Below are 24547 nucleotides of genomic sequence, written 5' to 3'. Positions count from 1 at the left end.
TATTTTTATCTGAATACATAGCCTCACTGGAATTACTCTTAAATCTTTCATGCGCAGCTAAGTTGGTTCTTTAGTAACAGACAATGTTTCCAGTAAACATTTAGCACATCCAGTCTAATTAACTTGGAAGCGTTAATCAGTTCATTAGGTTGAATTCCATAACCCCGGGGAAGTCCAAGATTATTAGCTGTAATACTCAAATATTTACTCTGCCACTACATTTTCAAGATCATGGACATTCAGAACACCTGGCAGCACTGTTTGAATTCAGACCTCTATTTGCTTTGACTGCAGTTTGCCTGAGTTTGAGGCAGTAGCACGCCCAGACCACTAGGTGGCGCACTGGTGCCATTTACTCCTTAGAGTAAAAACTTGGGTTTTTTTAACTTTTTAATTAACTTCTCATTCACTGTGTTTTCAAAATGTGTGTTTCTTTTTTCACGATATAATTCGCATATTATTTGTCATTTATCTTTTGCATTAATAATAATAGTTATTATTACATGCTATTAATCTGTATCATCACGCTCGATGACGTCGGCCAAGGATTAACTGTCGATATCCGAGAAATCGAACAACAACCGGAAGTGCATCGTGCGAGAAAATGAGATGTTTTGTGTTTTGGAGTTAGTCAGCAAACGTTAACTTACACTGTCTGTTAACGAAGAAGATAAAACAGCGGTTTTCTCAGCGAAACTATTTCTTTCTGTGATATATCCTCCGGAATTTGATATTGCTCCTGGACGAACCCGTCATTTTGTCTGAGAACGGGAACGGTGTGAGGTAACGAACAAACCGTCAAGCTAACGCTAATAAGCCAAGTGTCAGACTGTGTTGTTACGTTTACTTAGTTTGTTGGTTTGCAAACCACTCTGCATGATCCTGTAATCAGCGTAAGACGTGTATGAGTGGATTAACACGATCATACTAGAGTCACGGTGTCAGACGAACTCAGAACCACCAGGCTACCGGCTGGCAAACGAACTTGCTGAAGCTAATGTTGTCATTAGCTAACAGGTAGCTAGCCTAGCTCAGTACGTTTCCCAGTAGACGACAGTTTAGTTAAAATCGCCACAGAATCGCTGATTATTGGTTTCATGTATGAAATAAGGATTTACGTGTTTCTACAGTGCGACTGCTGTCTGTGCGATCGCTGCAGTGGTTCTAGAGAAGAGCACAGTCATGGAAAACCTCACCCCCAAACTCCACTTTCAAATGGTTTTAAGTGGTTTCGGTTGGGGCTGGGTTACCAAACGGACACAACAGGCAACCCCTGCGTTTCTGAACCCAAAAATGAAATGAATGATGAAATGACTTATTGATCAGGTCATGTTTGAAAAGAGAGTGTCATCTGTGATGGTTTAGTACATTTACAAAGCACACAAACATCTCAGGCTTAGCTTAATTTTGTTCAGTCTCGCTCAAATTGTTGTTGTTTTTGTTTATTCCAGCCAGGATGGACCCAGCTCTACTGAGGGAGAGGGAGCTGTTCAAGAAAAGAGCTCTTTCCACTCCAGCTGTAGAGAAGAGGCAGGCGGCCTCTGACTCGGGATCACACAAGAAAAAGAAGCCCAAAGTTGATAAAGACAGCTCATCGGGGTCCAAACACACTGCTGGTAAGCGAAGGAAGGTTTCCCGTAATGGATTATGACATGTTTCAATGCTACAGTAAATAGCTTTTCTTGGCAATGTTAACAGTTATACAAACCATGGTGCTGGTGACATATGTATGCTGTTGATATATATGCCAGTAACAATGATTCTAGTGTCCATCATCATTGTACTTTTCAGTTTCAGTAGGGATGCATCACTCAACATTTATAGAGAAAAGAGATTTTATTGTCTTATTACGCTGGCCAATTTAATACCATTCACTGATATTGTCATTCCATTTTTCTAGAAAGCTCAAATTTAAAAGCAGCAGTCATATTATTGTTCAATTTTTGATAAGACCTGTCAAACTAATTAGCTTTGCTTAATGCATGTGCAGGTTGCTTATTTAATATAAAAATATTATTTTTAAACGTGCACCCTGCAAAATTCTGAATTTAGCTATTCAGGTAAAGCCTCCCTCTCCACCACATGACTTCAAATGATCAGAACAGCTTGAATGACAAAGTGATATTGCATGGAACTGTCATCGGTTGACTGTGTGGGGTTTTCGTTTTGCTGTGTTCTGTATACAACCATATGTCAATTTTTGATGTAAATTGAGTAATCAAGCATTTCAGAATTGAACTTTGAGCAGCAGCTTCTAATGTAAGTTTGCAACTTTAAAACCAGTGCTTCGTGTAATTACAGACAGCCAGCAATTTCATTTATTTGAAAAAAGAAGCCCATAATTCAGTGACATTTTATTAGGCATTTTGTGGTAAGGCATATGAAACCATACACTGTGCTCAGTACGACATGATAAAGTACATTACTGTGCAGCAACAAAGTGTCACTTGTCATCAAATATTGTTGCAATGCTTAACACGCTGACAGCACTGGTACAAAATTTACTGAAGAACAGAGAAACACAGGCTTTATCCAAAGCAGTGATGATGTCAAACTAAGCTTGATAAATGCATTTCTTGTCAGGCCCTTTTGGAAAATTGGGATATTTAAGTCCTCTTCTGTGGTTAGCGTTTTCTGTCTGTGTACAACATTTTTACATAAATGTTGATTTGCATCCAGCATGTGGTATGTATGCACAGCATTCACAGGGTCAATGTAGCTTAACAGGAAAGCTTCAAAAATGCTTATATTAGGATCGATTGCTGTTATTATGTGGGTATTTTGGCCAACGGCATATTCTCTAAACCTCAATGCAATGCATTCAGTGAAAGCCTCCATTGCTAAGTATTGCAATTTTGTGTTTGTTTATCCCACACTATTACAGGATGTTCACACATACAGATACAAAAGCCTGGGCTTGTGACAGTTTCCCATTCATTGTCAATTGAGAGACAGGTTTGCTGTGTGTACCCCCTGTGGAGCATGACAGATTCAAAGTATCAACTTTGTGCAGGTGTCCTGTGATGCAATTCAGCTGTAGCTGTAGTGTAAATTACGTGCTAAACACAACACACCTCTAGAACTACAGATTCGCCAAAGCCCAGGTACTGCCACTGTATGTGTGAACGCACCATTAGTACTGTGTCTACTTATTGGGCTTGCTTTCTCATGGTAATATTTGTGATATAAAATATGCCACTTAGGGTCTTCTCTGTGTGCCAAGTGGTAGTGGATGTAAAAGTGTAAAGATCATCTGCTAATTGAAATGAAATACTATTTAGACTTGTTTCAAATCTGTGAAAAACTGCCACTTTCCTTTTTTACATTGCTCTTTTGTCATGTTTGCTGCTCCACTTCCTCTGCACTGTTACCAACTGAACCACTAGTTGTCAGTTATAGAAGTTCATTTCTGAGGGCACCCATGTCAGCACTGTCACATTGGCCAGTTCAGCAGTGAAATCCAAATCCCCGCTCTTTCCTTTCTTTCATAATTTCTGCCTCTATACCACCTCAGTGTGGGAATCTGGCTTCTGGCAAATGCTGGTCATGAGTTTGCTGCAGCTTCCAGGCCCCTCCTCTTGTAGTTGGTGATGTGTCTTCCCTTTGGCACAGCACCCGCAGTCCAGTAGCTCATAGAGCACAGCCAGGGCAGCCAGAGACAGGACAGTGAGGATGAAGAGCAGGAGGATAACAAAACAGGCCACATTCCAGCCGTCGTGGAACGGGTAAACTTCCTGCACCTGCAGGGAGAGGCCGTAGATGGGGGCCGCCTCTGAGAGATTAGTTGGGTATATAGTGGTGCTGATGTTGGCCATGATATCTGGTTGGAAGCAACAACAAGGGAGAAAGGCAAATTGTTAATACCTGGGATTCTGAGTTTTACTGCAATATGCCGACAGCAGTAGGGAGACCGAATTTAAAAGTGATGTTTTAAAATACTTGTTTCCATGTTCACCATGGAAACGAGTATGAAGGGAATTATCATGAATTGGGCTAGAGTAGGGGTAGAATGGTAGAAGCATTAAATGTTGGAAAAAAAAAAAGCAAAATAAAACAATGTAAAAAAAAAAACAACACTAATATGGTGTTAGATATGGACACAGTGGGAATCACAAACAGAAAAAGAACAGAAAAAAATCATCAGGGTTTAACTTGCAGTAATGTGATTATGGTTGAATTTCATCATTATCGTTATTAGGTATGTCACTTCCTGGAGTGTGAGCATGGTTGTACACAAAAGAAAACCTAAGCTACACCATAGCCATTAATTATTTCTGTCATTAAAGAAGTTTTTTTTTACTTGAAGAACTAGAAGACATTGTGGTATCGGAGCAAAAAGTTATATTACAAAAGAACACAAACCCTGCTGAGACCATCTGGCCACAACAAAAATAGACTTTAAAGGCTGATAGCAGTTGATGGGTGCAGATTGAAATGTACCATCTACTCAATGTTTGCAATTCTTCTGCCACAATGTCTGACAACAGAATTGCACTTTAGTTTTAATTCAGTTAAAAGGTGTTCTGCAGTGTGCTCATTGTCAGGCCAGCTGTCTCCCTTCAGTTATCCTTTAACATTTTCAGCCACCGCCTACCATTTTAAATCCTCAGGGAATAGCCTGCCAGTATCTCTGCCCACACGCACACACTCGGGGACATACAGTACATGCTCCGTACACACACACTCACAACTGCACACATTTTTATATAACGCACCAGGCATAAAGACCAAGGCAACTGACCCAGATTGTTTGAGCGACAGCAGAAATGAGTCGAGCACAGATGCCTCCTTGAGCAGCAGAGTTAAGTATGAAGTTGACTTGTTTTTGTGTGAAAGTATGTTTAAATAACAAAACAAAACAAACATTTGTTTTGTGTGAGAGTGCATTTTATTGCACTTGCAGAGATAGTTGAGTACTTCTTGTGTGACCATACCTTGGTTTTCTGTGTTACCTGAAACTGTTATATGATAGAACCCTTTGTTTCGAGGCTTCAGTTGTCTCAAGACTGAACACATTTTCGCCTTTGTTAAAACCTTGCACTGGTACATAGACACTTTTTGTAAGTAATGCATGAAAGGCAACAATAAAATGTACCTTTCTGTGTAATTATTTTTATTTTATGCTAATTTTTTTACTTTTTTCAAAATCCGAATTAAATGAACTTACATTATTTTCTCTCCTTTAAAAACATTTCGAACAAATACTGCCCCAAAAACATATATTTTAATTTTATATCCTTAACAAAAAATATCTATTGTGCATTTATTTTCCAAATGAAAAATGAATTCTTAACTACATTTATAGTGAGCTTGTAATTGACTGAATAACATCTGTGTACAGTAGATGGATAGTGTTTTGTGGTATTTTGTTCTCAGTTCAACTTTAATTTAACTCCCTCTTCTCTCTTATTGCAAATCCAGCTCATAATATCAGCTTCTCTTCAGCTTATTGCCATGACAGCAGTCATTTTCTTTTTACTACTTTTCCCTGCCTGGCATTGCCCCCCATGGCCTCTCTGCTCATTTCTTTTGTCACAGCAGTCACAATCACGTAACAGATAGGCTCCGTGCGACATCTGTTGTCTCATCCTAAATGAGTCCCAGCCAAGCTCTTAAAGGTGTTGTAGGACTAGATATTGCTCTCTTGCTACACAGTGGGATCCTCTCAGTAGACACACATCCACATCCACATCCACACACACACCAAACAATTACATACTCGTAATGCCCCCAGCTGGCTCCTCACAGCTGTCAGTCCCTCATTGATTGTCTTAAGAGCTATAATTTAAGTCAAGCATCTCCACAAACACCAACATGATGTGTACACACACACACAAACAGATACAGCTTCTGATGTCTAGCATTCAAGCGGAAAACATCCAGACAGACATCATGTTTATTTAATACAGTGTTTGCTCAATCTTAGGCTGATCATTAAAATTGCCACCTAAAAAATGTAAAAACATTTTCATATGTAGCTGTTATATATAGAGAACATGCAGAGGAAGATGTCTCTAATGCCGGGAGAATCGGTTTTGTAAATAGATCTGCTGCTTTTAAAGATGTATGGAGTGCCATGTAGATGCCGGATACTAACACAGTGAGACTAGGAACAGCCCACATCCTGCAGCATAAAATCATATTGTGGATTATTGTGATCTGTTGAGCTCACGCATACACATGAATCTCAGGATGCTGCTCTGGAAAATATGCAGACTCACCTGTCTGGCTCCGTCTTTGGAAGATGCAAGTCAACAGAGGCGCTCTCCTCTTCGCAGTGCTCTACCTAACGCTCTGTGCTTCGCTCTCTCTCCCTCCTCCGCGTTCAGTCCTTGACCTGTTTTGCTCCTAAGCACTCTCGCGCACTTCCAGCCATCGCTCGTGCACTAGCTCGCGCGCTCTGCCACTCCTTGCAGCTCTTCTTGTCTCAGCTGAGCAGGCACAGGCTCTTCTCCATCATTGGCTCCTTTCTTTTAGCCCTGCCTCTGCACCATTCGTTAACTGGCCTGTCACAATTTCGGCATCCCACCCACAGTGCGGCTCATAGCAGCCGAAGTGCCTGCCCACATCATGAATCATTCATGAGTCAGTGTCTGCTTTCAGCTTTGATTGGTAAGTGCTCATTTCAGACCTCAGGCAGTCTCCTTTGGGGGAGCAGAGTTACTGGACCAGCTGGCTGGACTTTTCACATCATACATATATTTCATGATCATTTATTTGTGTTTCTGTATTTTTTGTTTTTGTTTTTTTTGGGTGTCTGGATAGTATAATATCACCACCTTCCATGCGGGAGACTGGGTTTTGAATCCCTGGCCTACCTCCAGTAGGGGTCCTTGGGCAAGACCTCTTTACGCTCACCTTACCTTTGCCTTGTACCTGTGTAAGTCGCTTTGGATAAAAGCGTCTGTCAAACAACTAAATGTGAACGTATCATTATCAAATCTGTTGAAAAGACTAAACACTAAAACAATCCAAGTAATTAACTATGTTCCGGCTCTGCAGCCAAAGCCTGACTTTGCGTATTCCTCTGTGCCACTGAGCTCTATCGTTGTCCAGAAACTTATTAAAAATACATTGGTAAGCACCCATCTTGCGGTAACATTTTCCTGCATTACCACAAACGCATGGACACTGAGAGCTATTTTGAGTGAATCCTACATACAGTGCTGTGAAAAGCATTCTGTTCCTCCTGATTTCTTCAAATAAAATGTTTCAAAAAACATCTATGGAGATTGATGAAACTACTGAAACTGGGTTAAGAACTGTCTAGTGGAATCAATCAAATCAATCAATAAGGGTCAGTGTGTGTAAACTGTTCTGCAGCTGCAACAAATTAAAAGTCTGTGTTTCTACAAGATACTAGTAATGATAAAAAATGTTTTTGATCTAATTTCCATTATCAAAAACTACTTGATCGGTTAATCAGTGCTAGTGGCCTCATAACATTTTTTTTAATGATCTGACAATTTTCACAGGAGCTGAAACAGAAATTATGTTCAAATGATTTTTAATGTGATTCTTTTTTAATGTAGTAAGTAATGTGGCATTTAAATATTTTGATATTTTGTCTCAACCTTTTATTCTTTCTCTCTCTTTTTTTTTTCCACAGAGTCCAGCAATGGGAACTTTAACATCAAGACGAGCTCTGGGTACAAATTTGGCTGCTTGGCCAAGATTGTCAATTATATGAAGGTACACACTGGGCGATGAGGTCTTTCAAAGGAACCTTCTCTAGTAATTTAGTGGCGACTGTATTAATCTTTCCAATACAACGTCCTCTTAGTTGTTAGATTTTAAGCTTGTCGTTATCTCTGTCAAAGCTCTTTAAAAAGCTTGACTTGTTGTCTATTATGTTAATGGAGTGAGTCACTTGTGTCCGCTGCGTAACATTTGGTCCCCAGTCTTTCTTTTGCTATGTAAACAGCTTGTTTATCGTGCTGTGACTCTGCGGAGAAGCAGCCAGGCTCCGTCACACTAGCTGTCTGATTCATTTCTCGCCGCAGAACTCGCACTCAAGTTGACAGATTTTCTTTGAATGTGTGCATTTTTTGGGCCATCTGTTGAATACACAGATTTAAAACCGTGTTAAATAGCCTGACAGTTGGATGCGAGGCACTAAAGTGCTGTGGCATTTGACTAAAATCCTGTAAACAATGCAAGAGTCTAAGAATCGCTACCATTTTAAAATGGGTGGAAAGTAGGATTGTACACTGTAGTCGGTATATTTATTTTTTCTGTACGTAGATTCATGGACTTTTCTGTCTTTAATTTTCAGACCAGACATCAGAATGGTGACACACACTTCCTGACCCTTGATGAGATTCTGGATGAGACCAAACTTCTGGATATCAGCATGAAACAGAAACAGTGGCTCATGACTGAGGTGTGTTTCTGTGTTTTGCTCTATTTCTTCTTAATTACCATATTCGCTTCAGGAGTAAACTTCTATTCTTGTGCCACATTATTCATTGACCTTTTCAACACTTAATATCCACGCAATATACTTAACACTAAAAAACACTTAATACTACACAATACTGTCACAGGCATTTCAAGGCTGATTTGAGCAACTTGCAACAGATTTTTTATGATAGCATCTTGTATTTTGCAAAAGAACGAAACTGCTGAGCAGCAACTGATGGTGCTGATAACACGCACGCAAAATTGATTACAATGTAAATTTAAGATATAGGTGTATTTCTTAAACTGGAGGATGCAAATTAAATGCATACTTGTCTCCTACTATATCTGGTCTGTTAAATCAGACTTCAAGCTTATAATCTACTGTACTTCTTCCTGCCAATGTCAGGCATTGGTCAACAACCCCAAAATCGATGTTCGGGATGGGACATATGGCTTCAAACCCAAGTACAACCTGAAGGATAAGAAAGCTTTACTGAGGCTGCTGGACAAACACGACCAGCTAGGCCTGGGGGGCGTGCTGCTGGACGACGTGGAGGAGGGGCTGCCAAACTCAGCTAAGGCCATTAAGGTAAAACACAATAAATCTGATAGTGTAAAAGGGGATACGCACTCATGTCTCTGCTTGTATGATGAACACTGTGGCAACTGAAAATACATTTGCAGAGAAATGTACTTACAGTGGCAAGAAAAAAGTATGTGAACCTTTTGGAATTTTATTGTTTTCTGCATTAATTTATCATAAAATGTGATCTGATTTTCATCTAAGTCGAGAGTATTAACAAATATAATGTGCCTAAAATAATAACACAAAAACAAAAATAACAAAGCAAGGACCTCAGAAAAACTAAATCTGCTCTTATCAGAGCCCAGACCTCAAAACGCCCCAAAAGTTATTAATTCCAAGGGTCCACATACTTTTTCCTTTAGCACTGTGAGGTTGTAATGGTTGTTATCAATAAAGAAATGAAAGGTGAACATTTTTTGGTGTTATTATTTTAGGCACATTATATTTGTTAATACTCTGAACTTAGATGAAGATCAGATGATGTTTTATGAGAATTTAATGCAGAAAACCTTGAAATTCCACAATTCACAAACGTTTTCAATTCACAGGCCCTGGGGGATCAGATCATCTTTGTAACAAGACCAGACAAGAAAAAGATCCTGTTCTACAATGACAAGCACTGTCAGTTTGTGGTAGATGAAGGTGAGAATTAGTCAGCTTTGTCTGTCGATTGTTATGTGGCTCACACTTTCTCTGTGTCTGTCTCCATCCTATTTGTTATTCTGCCTGTTACTGCCTCTCTGTTTTGCTATATAATACTTACATAATACTACTACTAAAAATGTAGACTCTATAGCTTCTAACAGAAGGAAATGTTAGTTCATCATGCATTTGAGCACATTGAAAGTAGAACATTTAATGTATATAGACTTTAGTTTTTCAGTACTTGACTTTACTTCACTTGTGTTCATTTCATTTGGGAATGGTGACATGGGCTTCTATCTAACCTCATTTACTAGGCACATGTTGATTGAAGTTTCAGTTCATCCAGGTCTGCACTTTCTTTGCTAAAAAACATATTGTATCTCTGAATTGTAGAATTCCAGAAGCTGTGGAGAAGTGTTCCAGTTGATTCCATGGATGAGGAAAAGATCGAGGAGTACCTGAAGAAGCAAGGCATCTCCTCCATGCAGGAAACAGGACCAAAGAAAGTGGTAAGTGTCTGGTTTTCATACCAACTTCCCAAACTTGTATAAGCTCCCAACTTACTTTTTCATTAAATACCTGAACTTTGTCATTTAAGCAGTACATTTTGACATTAATAGTAGTATCATAATCACTCCTGACTGTGTTTCTGTGCTTCATGTAGTTACCGGTTCAAAAACGGAAGAAGCAAAGTGGGAATAGGAAGAGACACTTCAAGACCCACAACAACCATTTGGCAGGAGTGCTGGAGGACTATTCAGATGGTGTTCCTGCAAAGAAGTGAAGTCCGTAACCTCACTGCTGTAGAATGTGTAAATTAGAAACGGCTGCAGATCGAGTCTCCGGCCAGGTCACCGTACAAAGACTTCTCATGGCTGTTATGACAGACTAGCTTCTTTTCCTTTCTTTGCACTCCACTCTGCGATCAGTGGTCATGTATTATGTGGAGTGAATAGCACCTGTGTCGTGGAATCCTTTTCATTTTGTTTGATTGGCGATAGCTGAAGGACAAAGAGGGAAAGACTACTGAGACCATTCACAACATGCCCAAAGTGGCAGTACGCCCTTCTGCAGGCTTACTGTAAAAATGTCAATGGAGCTAAAGCATGTAAGTCCTTGCACAAAAACACACACTGCCGCTTTATTAGGTACACCTGTACAATTTAATGCAACCCAACACAGCAGCTCTGCCATGAATCCAGCTTTGTCAATGATGTGAGTTCTGGGTTTTTGTTGAAACCGTCACAAAGGTGATAATTCTACAGTTTATTATTGAAGTCACAGTGAGAGGTGCAGGTGTACTGGAGAACGTTATTCATCCCAGAGGGAAATGATGTTTTGGCCACACTGTTTACATTAATGAGAAGACCAAAACATTTCAATATGATACACTCCAGTAGGACTCCACGTCCCACTACGACCGTGGTAATAAACATGTTGTACAATTATCATCTTTCACTGTGACACGTTGAACAAAAAATGAGAAATTCAAACCTTTTAAAATTAGAATTCACAGCTACAGCTGCTGTTTTGCGTAGCATTAGATTGTACAGGTGTACCTAATAAAGTGACCGGTGAGTGTGTCTTGGACATACTTGTGGAATTTCAAAATAATTCAACTTTTTACTTTGCAGCCATAGTGGTTTCAAATACTAGAATTTTTGAACTTATTTTAATAAATGACACTGTTACACAATACTGCCTGTTTGCTTGATTTACAAGCCCTGCAGTGACGGTTCACTGATTGATTATTTGTAATACAGTTTTAATTGCCAACATGAAGCATTCGGGATTTTTCTTTAAAATGTTAAATAAGTAGAAATACTTTTGTTTAGTTTTGGTATTTTCCCCATTTGCAGAGTAGTAGTAGATACACACTGACAAGAACAGGTTTGGAAACATCAAGAAACTATTGGATCTAACACTGAATTGGGAAAAAACCTAGAATACAAGAACACAGAAAACATGTCCGTATTCATCTGTAACGATTTAAACAGCAGGTAAACCATCAAAGCTACATCTTTACAAAACAACTACCATTTGATGTGAGTTTGGAAACAGATGCTTCACTGCTCCTGAAGTGCATCATTGAATAAAACAGTAGAGAAACCGGTGTGCACATATTCCTCCTGACAAATGTATTTGTGAGTAGGTGTCTCCATACTTGTTCTTGCCAGTGTACACTAAAAACATTAATGTATATTCTTAAATCATTATTTAAAACTACTGTGGTCATACATTAGTACGGGGAGCACACAATCAACATTTCTTCAAGTTATTTAATAATAGAAAACAGTACATCAGCACAGCGAGATAAAGATGAAATGCTTAATTATCTGTTGTGGTTAGAGTAGAAAATAAATCACTGAGAAAAAGTACTGCTGAAGCTGAGTACATATTATAGAATTATATACATTCATGCCTTCGTAAGCGTTTCATATTTAAATATGCGTTTTAGCTAGCGGTATGCCCTGCTTTAATGGTTTTCTTTAAATGGTGGTAGTTCGGCAAAATCTTCATCAGAAAGTCAAGCTGAAGAGTCTGGGGCTGTGAAGAGAACAAAGCAGACGTATTAAGTAAAATACACAGAGGTGGTGTTTTTCACGATGCATTCAGCAATCTGACTTCCTGTTTATATCCAGGTTGAATGGGAAAAATGTCCCTGTGTGTGTAACTTTGGCTTTGCACGGAGTTGACAGCAGACTGAACTTTTCACCTGCTGTAAAACTGTAAGCCTCTCCAGTGTCTGTCCGTCCAGCTGATTTAAGGGAGGATGTGGTACTGACCTCTCATTCAGAAAACGTTTTTTTTTTTTTTTTTTGTTTTGTAACTATTGCACAGAAAAGACACACAGGAAGTGATGTTTGGCTGTACTGATTGCAATGACGGTGACTACGACATGTACAGACAAGAACATCTTTGCATCTCTGTACAACTTTGTGAACTGCTGTATCTATCCATGCTAGTTGCACAGTTTTTTATGTCCAATGTTGAAAATCTGCAAGTGGCGTATTTGGCAGCAGTACGGCTGTAACACACCTTTTTAAAAGATATTACATACAGTTTAAAATGATCTCAATCAGTTCTTAGAAAAACCTTCATTTAAATCAAGGTTGACTAAACCACACCTCTGACCGGCCTGTTGGAAATCAGCCAAAGAAATAAATGTTCATGTACATTTTAATTTGTTTGACTAATGTGATAACGAGGCCACTAGTAACACATTCACACCCCAGAACTATCAAATGCAAATTGCCTCTAAATGTAAATCCCAGAGGAGGAGGATGCAATAAAACATGTACAATTACTATGTAATTCACTAAAGCGTAGCAGTACACTCTCCAATTACCACCAAGTTACAATTTAAATGAAAAACACTGCCAATAGTAACATCTACACTTCAATGCTTTATTTATAAGCCCAATGTGTGTATGCATTAATGTGTGTATCCGTACCTGTGGTCTCTCTGTTTGAACCCGCCTCATACATCCAGAGCCGTAGATAACGGTGTTCTCAGGTATGACCTCACACGTGTTGACCTGACAGAAGGCTCCAATGATACACCCACTCGTGAGGATCACATTCCTACCAACATCCGCTGGAGAACAACACAGAGAATATTTGATCAGCTGTATTCTTCTAAATGCAATGGGTGGGTTTGTGCACATTGGTGCATAAACACACTGACAGACGAGGACAATCGTCCTACCTTTGGATTCGATCACATTGTTGTCTCCAATTTTCAGGGCTCGTGATGCTGATAGTTGTTAGTTAGGGGAAAAGTGGACTTACAGGCATTTATTCATTCATAACTTAGTAATAATATGAAATAAATTGACTTGAATAAATTAATTGGTCAGACTAGTCAAAAGGATACCACAGCCAACTTCAAACACATTGTTGATGCCAATTGTCATCGTCTTTGGTTCCACCTCAGAATCCGGTGTGATGTTTTCTGGGTAACTGTATGAAACAATTGAAATCATTATTATTATGATGATGGTTACAACCAGAGACAGTCTGTGTGTGCAAAGACGATTTTACCAGTGGTTCACGCCTAAAACATTAAAGCACAGAGAGTCAAATCGTACATTGCTACCTATTAATAATCAGAGCTTGCTCCTCGATCAAATTGCCTTCTCCAATCACGATGGGTCCTGCCTCTGCAATGATACGAGCTTTCGGGTGGACCACTGTCCTGGGACCTGAACAACACAGGGAATACACAAAGGTTCGGTTGGATCACACGAACAGTTACACTAAGTAAATACGCTAAAGTCGCTGTGGCTCTGATCCGAGATTAAGAGCTGCATTATGTTTCAGTTGTGTAGTGTTTAATGACCAATAACCAAAAAGCAAACATCGTACCTATGGTGACATCTCCTCTGATTTCACTTTCAACGCAAACTACGGCTCCAGCCGCTATTTTGACACTGTCAAAGAAAACAAACAACGAGAAAAGTGTGATATGGTTAGCTAACGCTGCTAGCTGTCCACTTGGCTAAACTGTTTAAAATAGCTACGTGGTTACTTCATTGTGACCATATAGTCATGTTTATTTTTATATTATCAACCTATAACTAAGGGGTTGCATGTAATATGTATATTGATATTTAGATTACCTTTTCTGGGCATTTTGTTTATCTGCCATTGTGATAGACGATGTCTGATGGGAGGCGCCGCTGATTCACTCGATCATCGATTTAGAAGCCTAGCTATGAGTATACGTCACCAGCGTAATGAAAAAAGATGGCGTCCGTGTGTCCGCTCTGGTATGGCGATTATTGGGTGAAAGATGATAACTGGCAAAGTTTCAGCTCATTGGGAAAATGTCTGTAGAAAGTCTGTTTAAATGAAGACATTTTTAAACACAGGTGTAAACTAACTAATGTACAGAAAATAGAGTCGTTGCCATAGCAACGGATAGTGTAGCCCCATGCATGACTTAACCTAGCCTAGCTTGTTAACGTTAAGTAAGCTATCCAACTAGCTGGGGTTCGGTTACGACAGCTTTTATTTAGTAGCGGATTATACACTGCCCGGAAAGATAGTCAGGACTCATCGTCCACTCAAGAGTGGTTTGAAGTTGGATATTCAACAGCACATGGTTATACTGAGTTAGGGGCTGTCTGCAAATTGTCATTCTGTCCATGTTAATATATTATCTCAATAACATCCGTGATATGTGACCAGTAGGTTCAGCATCTGTCATGAAATGTGCAGCTGCATATCCCGCAGAGGGAACACTCCTTTATAGTCAATGTTGGTACTTTGCATATTTACGAATACATGTATTGGCATTTGTAGATTAATATAACATGATCACCTGTAGTAGTAGAAGTTATAGTTGCCTGCACAGATATATGGGCAGTAGACCAAAGTTGGGATTTCTATAGTAATTGTAACAATTGTTTTTATTTTATTTTATTTTATTTTATTTTGAGGGGGAAGTGTGATTTAAACCTTAGGTAATGGTCATAAACATATTTATGACCATTAGCCTCTAATTAATCCAAAATACTGCAGCCAGAGTTCTGACTGGAAATAGCAAGAGAGATCATGGAGTAGCGTAGAGTTTAAAACACTTCTCCTCACATATAAAGCACTTAATAATTAAGCTTCATCAGATCCTAAAGACCTGGTAGTTCCATATTTTCCAAGCAGAACACTTTGTTCTCAGACTGCAGGTCATCTTATGGTTCCTAGAGTTTCCAAATGTAGAATGGGAGGCAGAGCCTTTAGCTATCAAGCTCCTCTCCTGTGGAACCAGCTCCCAGTTCAGGTTCAGGAGGGAGACACCCTCTCTACATTTAAGACTAGACTTAAAACTTATAACTTATAGTTAGAGATGGCTCAGGTGACTCTGGACCAACTCTCTTATCCTGCTACAGATGCTGGAGAAACTCTACTGATACACTGAGCTCCTCCTCTCTTCTCTCCTCTCTTTAACTTTCCTCTCTCCTGTAGTTGTGCTTCATTCTCTCTGTCTCCCTCTCTCTTTCTCCTCTGCAGGCCTCCTCGGCATTGGAGCTGTACATCTCCAGAGTGCAGTTACTGGTATGTATGTAGCTGCAGATTTCTGAACAGATTTTTAGAAATTATGTCACATGACATGGATGTTACACAAATATAGTCGTATTTTCATAAAACTATTATTCATAAATATACCAAGTACTAATATTGACTATAAAGGAGTGTTCCCTCTGCGGGACATGTAGCTGCACATTTCATAACAGATTCTGAACCTATTGGTCACTTGACATGGAAGCTGATGAGATATTATATTAACATAGACAGAGTGACAATTTGCAGACAGTCCCTAACTCTGTATAACCATATACCGAGTAGGTGCAGAACAAACACCAGACACAGATCGGTGGATCTGTGTCCTGGACAAGTTTCAGCCGAATGTTTGTTAAATATCCAACTTTAAACCAATTTCACCAAGTTGCCGTTTCTGTTACAGTTAGTAACATTGATCCAAATGTGGCGAACCGCCGACGTCTATGATGGACTTTGTCCTTTCTCGCTTCCACTAGCATGTCAAAACAAGGCAGAGTCGGAAGTGGAATAAATTATGGCAAAAAAGAAACTCAAGAAAAACTGTGGAGACACATCTTCGGTGGTCGGGGCTGAAAGAGACTAGGCAGAACGTAATGACACAACCGGAACAGTTTCATACGTTTTCCTTTGCTGCTGTTGTTTTGGTTGTAGGTGTTTTCGTGGTGCCACTGACAGCTGAAGTATCTAATGTTACCTGTAAGTACCCATGACCGTCCACAGGTAAAGACTCATAGCCGGCTATTGCTTCAAAGCTAACGTTAGGCTAGCGACCTAGCTGCTAACCTAATGTCCAGCAATTTAATACACCCAGTGGGACAATAAAAGGGTCCAGTATATATAAGTGTTGTCAACGGAATAAACTTCACCACGACACATGTGCTTTTTAAATATTTAACGTAACCTATTAACTAAGATAAGCTATAAAGTCTGTTAGCCTAAGGCTAACTATTGGATAGCACCAGTCGGCTAGAAACAGCTGACACTACATGAATGAGCCCCATTGGTTTGAACCTCCCTCCTGGTTGTATTTTAAGGATTAATTCAGCATGTGACCATGGGACTGAAGTCATAACTTCAGCCCTCTCACATGCTCTGAACTAAAAGGCAGCGACGTTAGCTCTCTGGCTGGAGATAGAGGGGCTAACGCTACAGACTGGGCAGCTTTTTCTCTTTAGCCACCATCAAACTACCACACGCGTCGATATGGAAAACCTTTGTCGTTCGTAACGATATTATTGATCTATAGGTTTGAGGTAAGTTACACGATGCTGAACGGCTGTAGCCTCTTCAAAAGCATTAAAAATCAAAGCCATCACGGCGTGATTACCTCCAACCTTTACAATACACGTATGCCCTTGGTTCATATAATAACTAGTGCATATGCACACATGAGATGATTGAAGTATTGTTGATAACTTCTGTTTAGTGAACAGTGGCCTCACAGGGTGTGGTCAGCTACAGAAACGTTTGTAGGCTGTTGTATCTTTTCTGTATCTTGTTTTTGTACAGAAAGTGCATTTTCTCATGCATTTCTACTTACCTGCACACCCTGTACTTCTATTTCTCACTCCAGCTGGCTTCCCTCATCATAAGCACAGACGCCTGAAGATGGATGAGGCATTTCTGACAGTCAAAAATGAGCTGGACACTGAGGTGGTGGTGTCCTGGGTGTCAGAGCACTGCTACCAGGTAGGCTCACCCCAGATGTTCTGTTGTCAAAAAATCAATCCTACTAATATATCATCTATTTTGTTAAGAAAGATTACAATGACTTGATTTTAACCATTGCATACTTGGGTTCCAGTGTTTGTATCAGCAGCTAGGGGTGGCCCCAGCAGCACCGAGTCTTGGCCAGCCCAGCTCAGTGGACTTCATTGTGAGCACACAACATGAAATCACACTACAGCTAAACAGAACACCTGCCACCCAGGAGCTTTGCACGTAAGATAAAGAAGTACAGCTGGACTAATCACAAATGTATGAATTAGTGTAACGTTATGGGCCGTCACAGTTCAGATGCTGCAGAACATCTTAAAAAGAATATTCATTGACTAATTAAATAGTTTATAAAGGAAACACATTTTTCATAAAGATGAGATGCAAATTTCAATGTAACAGTACATATTGTATATAAATTCATCAATCAGTCAATTTTTTTGCACATTTTGTTAATGTCACTATGCTGGGTCAACCTAGCAATCTTGTAACAAAAACATTGTTGAATGACATACTGTTTTAATAACAAATTTAAATAAATATGTGCAAATACTTTAGATATACCTGGGTATCTGTTTTGTTTCCCTGTAAGCATGTTATCTTTGATTCCCAGACTTCCATTCCACTTTGGGGAGCATGGAAACTACTCTCTATGGGTGAAAAATCTGAATGACCGTTCACTGGTCAACTGCACCTTAGTGACTGATGCAGACCCTGCTAACAGCTACATACGTGAGTCTCCCGCATAAACACTATAACTCTATAAGGAGATGTGTCGTGTGTTAAGTGTTTGGATCTCATATTCACCACTATCCAGTTGTAAGGCTTTTGCACTACATCTGATTAATCTCCCACACTTTTCACAGCAATCCTGGTAGCTTTCCTTATCTTTGCTGGACTGGCCTTGGTGTCTGCCATTGGAAGAATAATATTAGGGTAAACTTTTTTTTTTTTATTGTTTTGTTTGTCTCTGCATATTCAGAAAAATTGTAAGTAAAACTTTGAAGGGTTTCATACAAAACCAAGTCTACATACGAATTATTCTCGTGAAAATGCTAAGATCCCTGCTAAAGACGTAGTGCTACTACTACTTGGTTGTTTTCCCAGCTGTGACATGTGAGCGGGTGCATATTATAGAATTACTTCTAAACTGGTTTATTATTTCTTGTTCAGTCTTAGTGTAGTGAGGGGCATCCTCTTCCGTATTAGCGGCTCCATGGAGACAGAGAGGCTCATCAACTCTGTGAGTGTTATATTAGACTTAGACTATCACCAGCATTATCCAGTGTGTGTTACTCTTTGCAGAAGTGTGTATGCTTCCAAATAGAATGATGATTACATTTACTTTCCAGGAACTGGGCTCCCCTGGCAGAACAGTAGCACCAATTACTGACAACATCCTTCCTCCCCCAAACAACCCTAGCAAGAGGCTACGGTCTCTAGACACATTCAGAGGGTAGGCCTCTATCTATCTGAGCCTCACAGCTCAGCTTGCTGAAATAAATGTATTACCTGAACTATAGTCTTGGCCTGATGTGTCCTAATACCTTTATCATATTTCCAGCTGCAATGTGACATATTGGCAGCTAAAAGTGGAACTGTCATTGATTCATGAACCCCTAGTGCTAATGTTAACATGTATCGAAGGACTTGAAGTGGTTTTAAGGCATTTTCTTTAAATTAGCTGTATTTTCATATTTTATCTTTGGCATAATTTAAAACATAATGTATATGTCTGTCTAACTTTGCTTGTCTTGTATAATGTTCTACCTGAAGTTTTTAATGTTTATTCTTTTTCCATTTCTTGTCAGTATCTCCTTGGTCATTATGGTGTTTGTGAACTATGGAGCGGGTCGATACTGGTTCTTTAAACATGAAAGCTGGAATGGTGAGTCCCCAGTTCTACTTTGAGCTTAATTTATTTATGTGACTTATTTAATTTAGTCATTATGTACAGAGCTTTGCAGCCTGTGTTGGTGTCAGCTTTGTTATTGTATTTGATTTTAATATGTGTCTTTTCCTCCTGTCTCTTTGAAGGCCTTACTGTTGCTGATCTAGTCTTCCCTTGGTAAGCACAATTCCAGTTTTCCTCCAACTATATCTTTATCTATGACATAAGATTTTTGCAGGATTTGTTACCAGAATTTTTGCATTCTGCCCAAAATGTTAAAAAGACAGTAAAACCTGAATTGTCTTCTTTGTTTGATTTGACTGATCAGAGTGTCTCTCAAAACTAAATTGAATAGACCAAACAAAAAAATAAACCTTATCAGTTCCCTTGTGCTTTCAGCAAAACGTTAAGTCACTATGTGTAAAACCAGTCCCTTTATTTTGAACGAGCCTTATCTAATTTTTGCTTCACTGCTCTTTTTGTCTCATTTTTTGTGCTTTATGTTTCCCTCCTCCTCCAGGTTTGTGTTTATAATGGGAACATCTACAGCCCTGTCAATCAATGCCTCTCTGCGTGCAGGATCAACACGCTCATCGCTGTTGAGAAAAGTTGTGTGGAGGAGCCTCCAGCTCTTCATCATTGGTGTCTTCATCATCAACCCAAACTATTGCCAGGGACCTTGTCAGTATAAACACATTTTATTGTTGCCAACCATAATGATAATCATATTGTAAAGTGTTTACATGTTTGGGTCACATTATTTAATATTGTTTGAAATTTGGGGTTTGTGTTCTTTGTTCCACTTGACCATGTGCTCACACTCCATGTACATCCACATTGCAGTGTCTTGGGCTAACCTGCGGATCCCAGGTGTGTTGCAGCGCCTGGCCTGGTCATACTTGGTAGTAGCCTGCCTGGATCTATTGGTGGCAAGAAGTCACCTTGACATCCTTACAAGGGTCAGCCAACAGCTCAGTTTCACTCATTCCTGAACTCTCTGTTGAGTATTCAACTGATAAAAGAGCCCAGTCTGTTATAGACTGGCACCCTGTATACATATATTCACCATTCCTATCCTCTAACTCCAAGCAGTTAAGAACTGCTGGATGGATAGATGATACAAGGGCTGAATCAAATATTTACTGTGTTTATATAAAATCATACGTTAATTTTGATGTGCTTATGCTAAATGTATTTTGTGGGAGAATTAAAATTTTATTTATTTATTTATTTATTTATTTATTTATTTTTCTCAGGATGCGTGGTGGTCCCCTGGACTTGACATCTTGCTCTACTGGCCTGCTTGGCTATGTGTGCTTCTCTTAGAAATCATCTGGCTATGCCTGACTTTCCTGCTCCCTGTACCAAACTGCCCAACGTGAGTCAGGCAATGTTTTTTTTTTATATACTATAATGTGAAATAATAATATTTGTTATGTATTTCTATTAAACATTTTTATTACTGTTCTTGGTACCTTTTATTCTAAATTAACAACACTGACCACTCTTTGGCGCAGAGGCTACTTAGGACCAGGTGGGATCGGGGACATGGGCCTGTATGCTAACTGCACCGGCGGAGCAGCTGGCTTTATTGACCGGTGGCTGCTGGGAGAAAACCACATCTACCAGACTCCCTCGTCACGGGTTAGTGACCAGCAAAACAACTGTACCAAAAACAGACGCATTCATTTTTATAATTCAGGATGTAAATGTTGAACTTAGATGTTGCGTATTATGAGATTTCTCTCATAGAGCCCTACACACCTAGGGTTTTGCAAAAGTACACTGTGTCAGAGCTAAAGTATATTTATTAGAATCCCCTTTTGTCTCCACTTTTCACTAAGGTGATTTATGCAACTGACATGCCATATGATCCAGAAGGTGTTCTTGGCAGCATCAGCTCAGTCCTCATGGCCTATCTTGGGTTACAGGTTTGTAATGTCTATTTGTATGTATGTGTATTTTTGACTCTTGCTTTTATTCAGATTCCTGATGTCAAATAAAATACTTACTAAAGGTAATCAATTACTGGTTTTATTGGTTTAACCTCCACAGGCAGGAAAAATAATCTTACACTACAGAGATGTCCACACAAGTATTATATCAAGGTTTCTCATATGGGGTCTCATTTTGGTAAGCACATTAATTAAAATAACAGATTTTGAATCACATCATGTTCTTTGGAAGTGTGTCCCCACAAGAATATCAGTGTATTGTTACTTCTAAGTATAGAGATGACCTATTGCATTGCAAAATAGTATCTCGGTCACACTGTTTACTTCTAGCTAATGAAATCTCTGTAACACACAGGGAGTCCTATCAGCAGTTCTGACCAAGTGTTCCAGAGACCAAGGTTTCATTCCTGTCAACAAGAATCTGTGGTAAAGTTTCCCTTTATGCACTTTCACAACAATGTTTGCTCAGCAGTTGCTTTTTTTATAGTGCAGCTGTTGACTGAATGTTTGGGGAAGTTGCTGCAACACGTACAGAGTTTTAAAAAGTTCAGAGACATTCCTGGCTTCTTTTATCGTCATGCTACCATATCTTATGACTTCAGTTCTCAAAGATCTTTGTTTTGCACTTCACAGTGGCCTAAATCACTTTATAGCTATTCTTTGGTTAGCTGTATGGAGCCAACTTAATTTTTTGCGGGCCAATGACAAATTTCCAGCTTGATGGATAATACATTTTGTAGTCCATTCTTTCCCCAACATTTAAAAACACACAGTCTCAGTTTAGCACATTTGTGTTTCTGAGCAGCCACCTCCCTAAATTTGGTGGGGGTACCAGTGTAGCGCCTGATGTCACATTCTGACATTAGCTAGACTTAGCTGTACTAGGGGGGCTTGAAGGGTAAAGTCATGCATTCTCACATTCAGTTCACCTGGTTAATGGCTAGAGGTTCAGGTTTCCAGTGCATGTCTGAAAACAGCTAGTTGTCAACCTTTAGCACAAGCCAATATAATGGGCTGTAAATCACAGACATGGAGCTGTTACTTGCTACAGCAGCTAGAAAATGTCCACACAATTGATAACTCTCCAAACCTTTAACAACCTTGTTTCTGTCTGTGTGGTTTGTAGGTCTTTGTCCTATGTGACAACACTGGCCTGTTTTGCCTTTGTGCTGCTAGTGTTGGTTTACTACACAGTGGATGTGAGGAAGTGGTGGTCTGGAGCACCTTTCTACTACCCTGGTGAGCTCTACTATCAGACACAAGGGATTGGATTAATGGACAATTTTAGAATTAAAAAATGTATTATAACATGTAACATCAATAGGTCTACAAAACTACTTAACTGGTGATCTGCCTTTTGGGGTGAAAAGAGAAATGAATGGACCAAAATACCAATTGTGAATAATTTCTGAATTTCTCTACTTTCTCACCTGGGTGATTCCAGGTATGAACTCCATCCTTGTGTACGTGGGCCATGAAGTGTTTGAGGAATACTTCCCCTTCCGTTGGCGCATGGCCAACAATCAATCCCATGCTGAGCACCTCACCCAGAACCTTGTGGCTACTTCCTGTTGGGTCTTCATCTCCTACGTGCTCTACAGAAAGAAGATTTTCTGGAAAATTTAGAAGCCTAATCACAATAACAACAATTACAGAGCACATTGTTTACATCTGAATTGCTGGAGTTATAATCTGAAAACACAGAGAAAGTGGGAAACAGGAAATAGATTTATTGTCACAATTGTGGGGGTTTCTCTCTCTCTCTCTCTCTCTCTCTCTCTCTCTCTCTCTCTCTCTCTCTCTCTCTCTCTCTCTCTCTCTCTCTCTCTCTCTCTCTCTCTCTCTCTCTCTCTCTCTCTCTCTCTCTCTCTCTCTCTCTCTCTCTCTCTCTCTCTCTCTCTCTCTCTCTCTCTCTGAACATGTTGGGTTTGTTCTTCTACACAGTGTCTCTTTTTGTGTTTTATGTGTAGTTATTACTTTACAGGAACATAAATGTAGACATGAAGCAGGTGACCCCTGCTATCATAAATGACTCAGGAACAACTTGTCAATGAGAACTATAAAAGCCGGCATTGTTATTCTACTGTTTGTGTGTTGAAGACCCTGGTTTTAGATTTCCCAACATATTAGTTGACACAGTGTTACACTGGTGTGTTAACCAGCCGTCGTCGATTTCATCTTGGAAGAATCTCTAGTGCCATCTTAAGTACTGCTGCATTATTCTGAAAATGTTTTTTTCTTCAGTGAGACTGACTTCTCAAGCAGAAAGAGACAAATGTGCACTTACAAAAAAGCATTGTAATCTTTCATTATTTCTACTACACAGAGAAAAGTGATATTCAAACAAGGGCAAACTGCATTTAGAGGTTTTAAAATATGACAGTTAAACAGTTGCAATACTTCACTCCTGTTTTCTGTGTATATGTCACATTTATTGCTGTCTGTTACTGGGCCTGATAAGATGTTTTCCAGTGGTAGTCCTCTCTTTCTCTGTCACTTTGCTCCCTCTCTTAGCAAGTGTCCAGTGGTGTGACATATGATGCTTTATGTTACCAAGTGTTTCAGGGATGTGAAGGAGGGCTTGGACATTAATTGTTTTTATATATTTTTTAATACAGAGGCATGCATGTATGTTTATCGTCACAGAACAGCACTTTTTATTATTATTTTTTACATGTGCCTCTTTTTGTGTTAGCACTGGTACAAGTGAGCTTTGTATACTGTTGTTGCTCATGTACTGTGGCTTAATTCTGAAGTATGAAAGATCATGACATAAAATGTTCCCTTACACCCACAAAACTGTGCAAATGTGCCCCTTGTACAATTGGAATATTGCATTTATAAACAGATTTTGCTGAATCATATATCCAATCTGCAGAATATCCAAATGCTGTAAACATTTTAGTTCATCTAGTACACTTTTGTATTTTGTAAAAATGTTATACATCTAATTCTTTTTCATTCTTTTTTTTTTTTTTTAAATAATGAAAAACATATTTTTTAACTCGCCATTTAAATACATTTAATAAACCATTCTAAAATATTCTGGCTGTTTGAGTTTGGTGATTGTTATTGTAATAATATTAACGTGTTTATTTCAGATCACTCTAAGAGTGAGAGCAGGGTGCATACAGTTAAAACTCTAGGAGCATGTGAAGGATTTGTATATGTATTTCCAGCGTTCCTATGCAGGTTATACATACGTTCAAGCTTTGCATCTCTGTAGAGCAGAGAGGTGCAGTTTGCTTTATTGCTCAACAAGGCGTGGGAATCGAAGTTGCAGTCTGG

At 39.3% G+C, this 24547-nt stretch overlaps 4 protein-coding genes across 4 annotated transcripts; 2 read left to right on the top strand and 2 right to left on the bottom strand.

Annotated features, from left to right (window-relative positions):
• Positions 1-570: 570 nt before the first annotated feature.
• On the top strand, positions 571-11744 carry gtf2e2 (general transcription factor IIE, polypeptide 2, beta). Its single transcript, XM_026359134.1, has 8 exons — positions 571-783; positions 1452-1616; positions 7610-7692; positions 8276-8383; positions 8810-8992; positions 9538-9631; positions 10028-10143; positions 10299-11744. Exons 2-8 carry the CDS (start codon positions 1457-1459, stop codon positions 10416-10418), a joined length of 864 nt encoding a protein of 287 aa, XP_026214919.1. The 5' UTR covers positions 571-783; positions 1452-1456; the 3' UTR covers positions 10419-11744.
• smim18 (small integral membrane protein 18) lies at positions 1626-7602 on the bottom strand. The gene is made up of 2 exons (XM_026359136.1): positions 6222-7602; positions 1626-3820 (listed from the first exon to the last, which is right to left on the bottom strand). Exon 2 carries the CDS (start codon positions 3813-3815, stop codon positions 3501-3503), a length of 315 nt encoding a protein of 104 aa, XP_026214921.1. The 5' UTR covers positions 3816-3820; positions 6222-7602; the 3' UTR covers positions 1626-3500.
• A 155-nt stretch (positions 11745-11899) lies between the features above and the next one.
• Positions 11900-14344, bottom strand: LOC113161520 (dynactin subunit 6). Its single transcript, XM_026359135.1, has 7 exons — positions 14257-14344; positions 14003-14067; positions 13734-13839; positions 13512-13597; positions 13344-13391; positions 13090-13232; positions 11900-12181 (listed from the first exon to the last, which is right to left on the bottom strand). Exons 1-7 carry the CDS (start codon positions 14283-14285, stop codon positions 12089-12091), a joined length of 570 nt encoding a protein of 189 aa, XP_026214920.1. The 5' UTR covers positions 14286-14344; the 3' UTR covers positions 11900-12088.
• A 1587-nt stretch (positions 14345-15931) lies between these two features.
• Positions 15932-23034, top strand: hgsnat (heparan-alpha-glucosaminide N-acetyltransferase). Its single transcript, XM_026359133.1, is given in 19 exon segments — positions 15932-16259; positions 16261-16393; positions 17271-17386; positions 17502-17638; positions 18027-18145; positions 18280-18349; positions 18587-18656; positions 18766-18869; positions 19225-19301; positions 19451-19481; positions 19825-19985; positions 20148-20263; positions 20561-20682; positions 20822-20948; positions 21149-21235; positions 21360-21437; positions 21615-21685; positions 22386-22498; positions 22704-23034. Coding segments are annotated over 19 exon segments (1962 nt in total). The 5' UTR covers positions 15932-16211; the 3' UTR covers positions 22886-23034.
• Positions 23035-24547: the final 1513 nt, after the last annotated feature.

The sequence above is a fragment of the Anabas testudineus genome, chromosome 1, assembly GCF_900324465.2.
Source record: "Anabas testudineus chromosome 1, fAnaTes1.2, whole genome shotgun sequence".
Taxonomy (NCBI): Eukaryota; Metazoa; Chordata; class Actinopteri; order Anabantiformes; family Anabantidae; genus Anabas; species Anabas testudineus.
Note: the sequence above shows the minus strand (reverse complement) of the source record. Positions and strands in the feature narration are given on the sequence as shown.

Coding starts and splice junctions, on each gene's coding strand:
- smim18 (XM_026359136.1), bottom strand. CDS start 3,815: ATGGCCAACATCAGCACCACTATATACCCAACTAATCTCTCAGAGGCG.
- LOC113161520 (XM_026359135.1), bottom strand. CDS start 14,285: ATGGCAGATAAACAAAATGCCCAGAAAAG. Junction 14,068..14,256: donor AAACAAAATGCCCAGAAAAG/GTAATCTAAATA, acceptor TTTCTTTGACAG/TGTCAAAATAGCGGCTGGAG. Junction 13,840..14,002: donor CAGAGGAGATGTCACCATAG/GTACGATGTTTG, acceptor TGTGTTGTTCAG/GTCCCAGGACAGTGGTCCAC.
- gtf2e2 (XM_026359134.1), top strand. CDS start 1,457: ATGGACCCAGCTCTACTGAGGGAGAGGGAGCTGTTCAAGAAAAGAGCT. Junction 8,384..8,809: donor AACAGTGGCTCATGACTGAG/GTGTGTTTCTGT, acceptor TGCCAATGTCAG/GCATTGGTCAACAACCCCAA. Junction 9,632..10,027: donor TCAGTTTGTGGTAGATGAAG/GTGAGAATTAGT, acceptor TCTGAATTGTAG/AATTCCAGAAGCTGTGGAGA.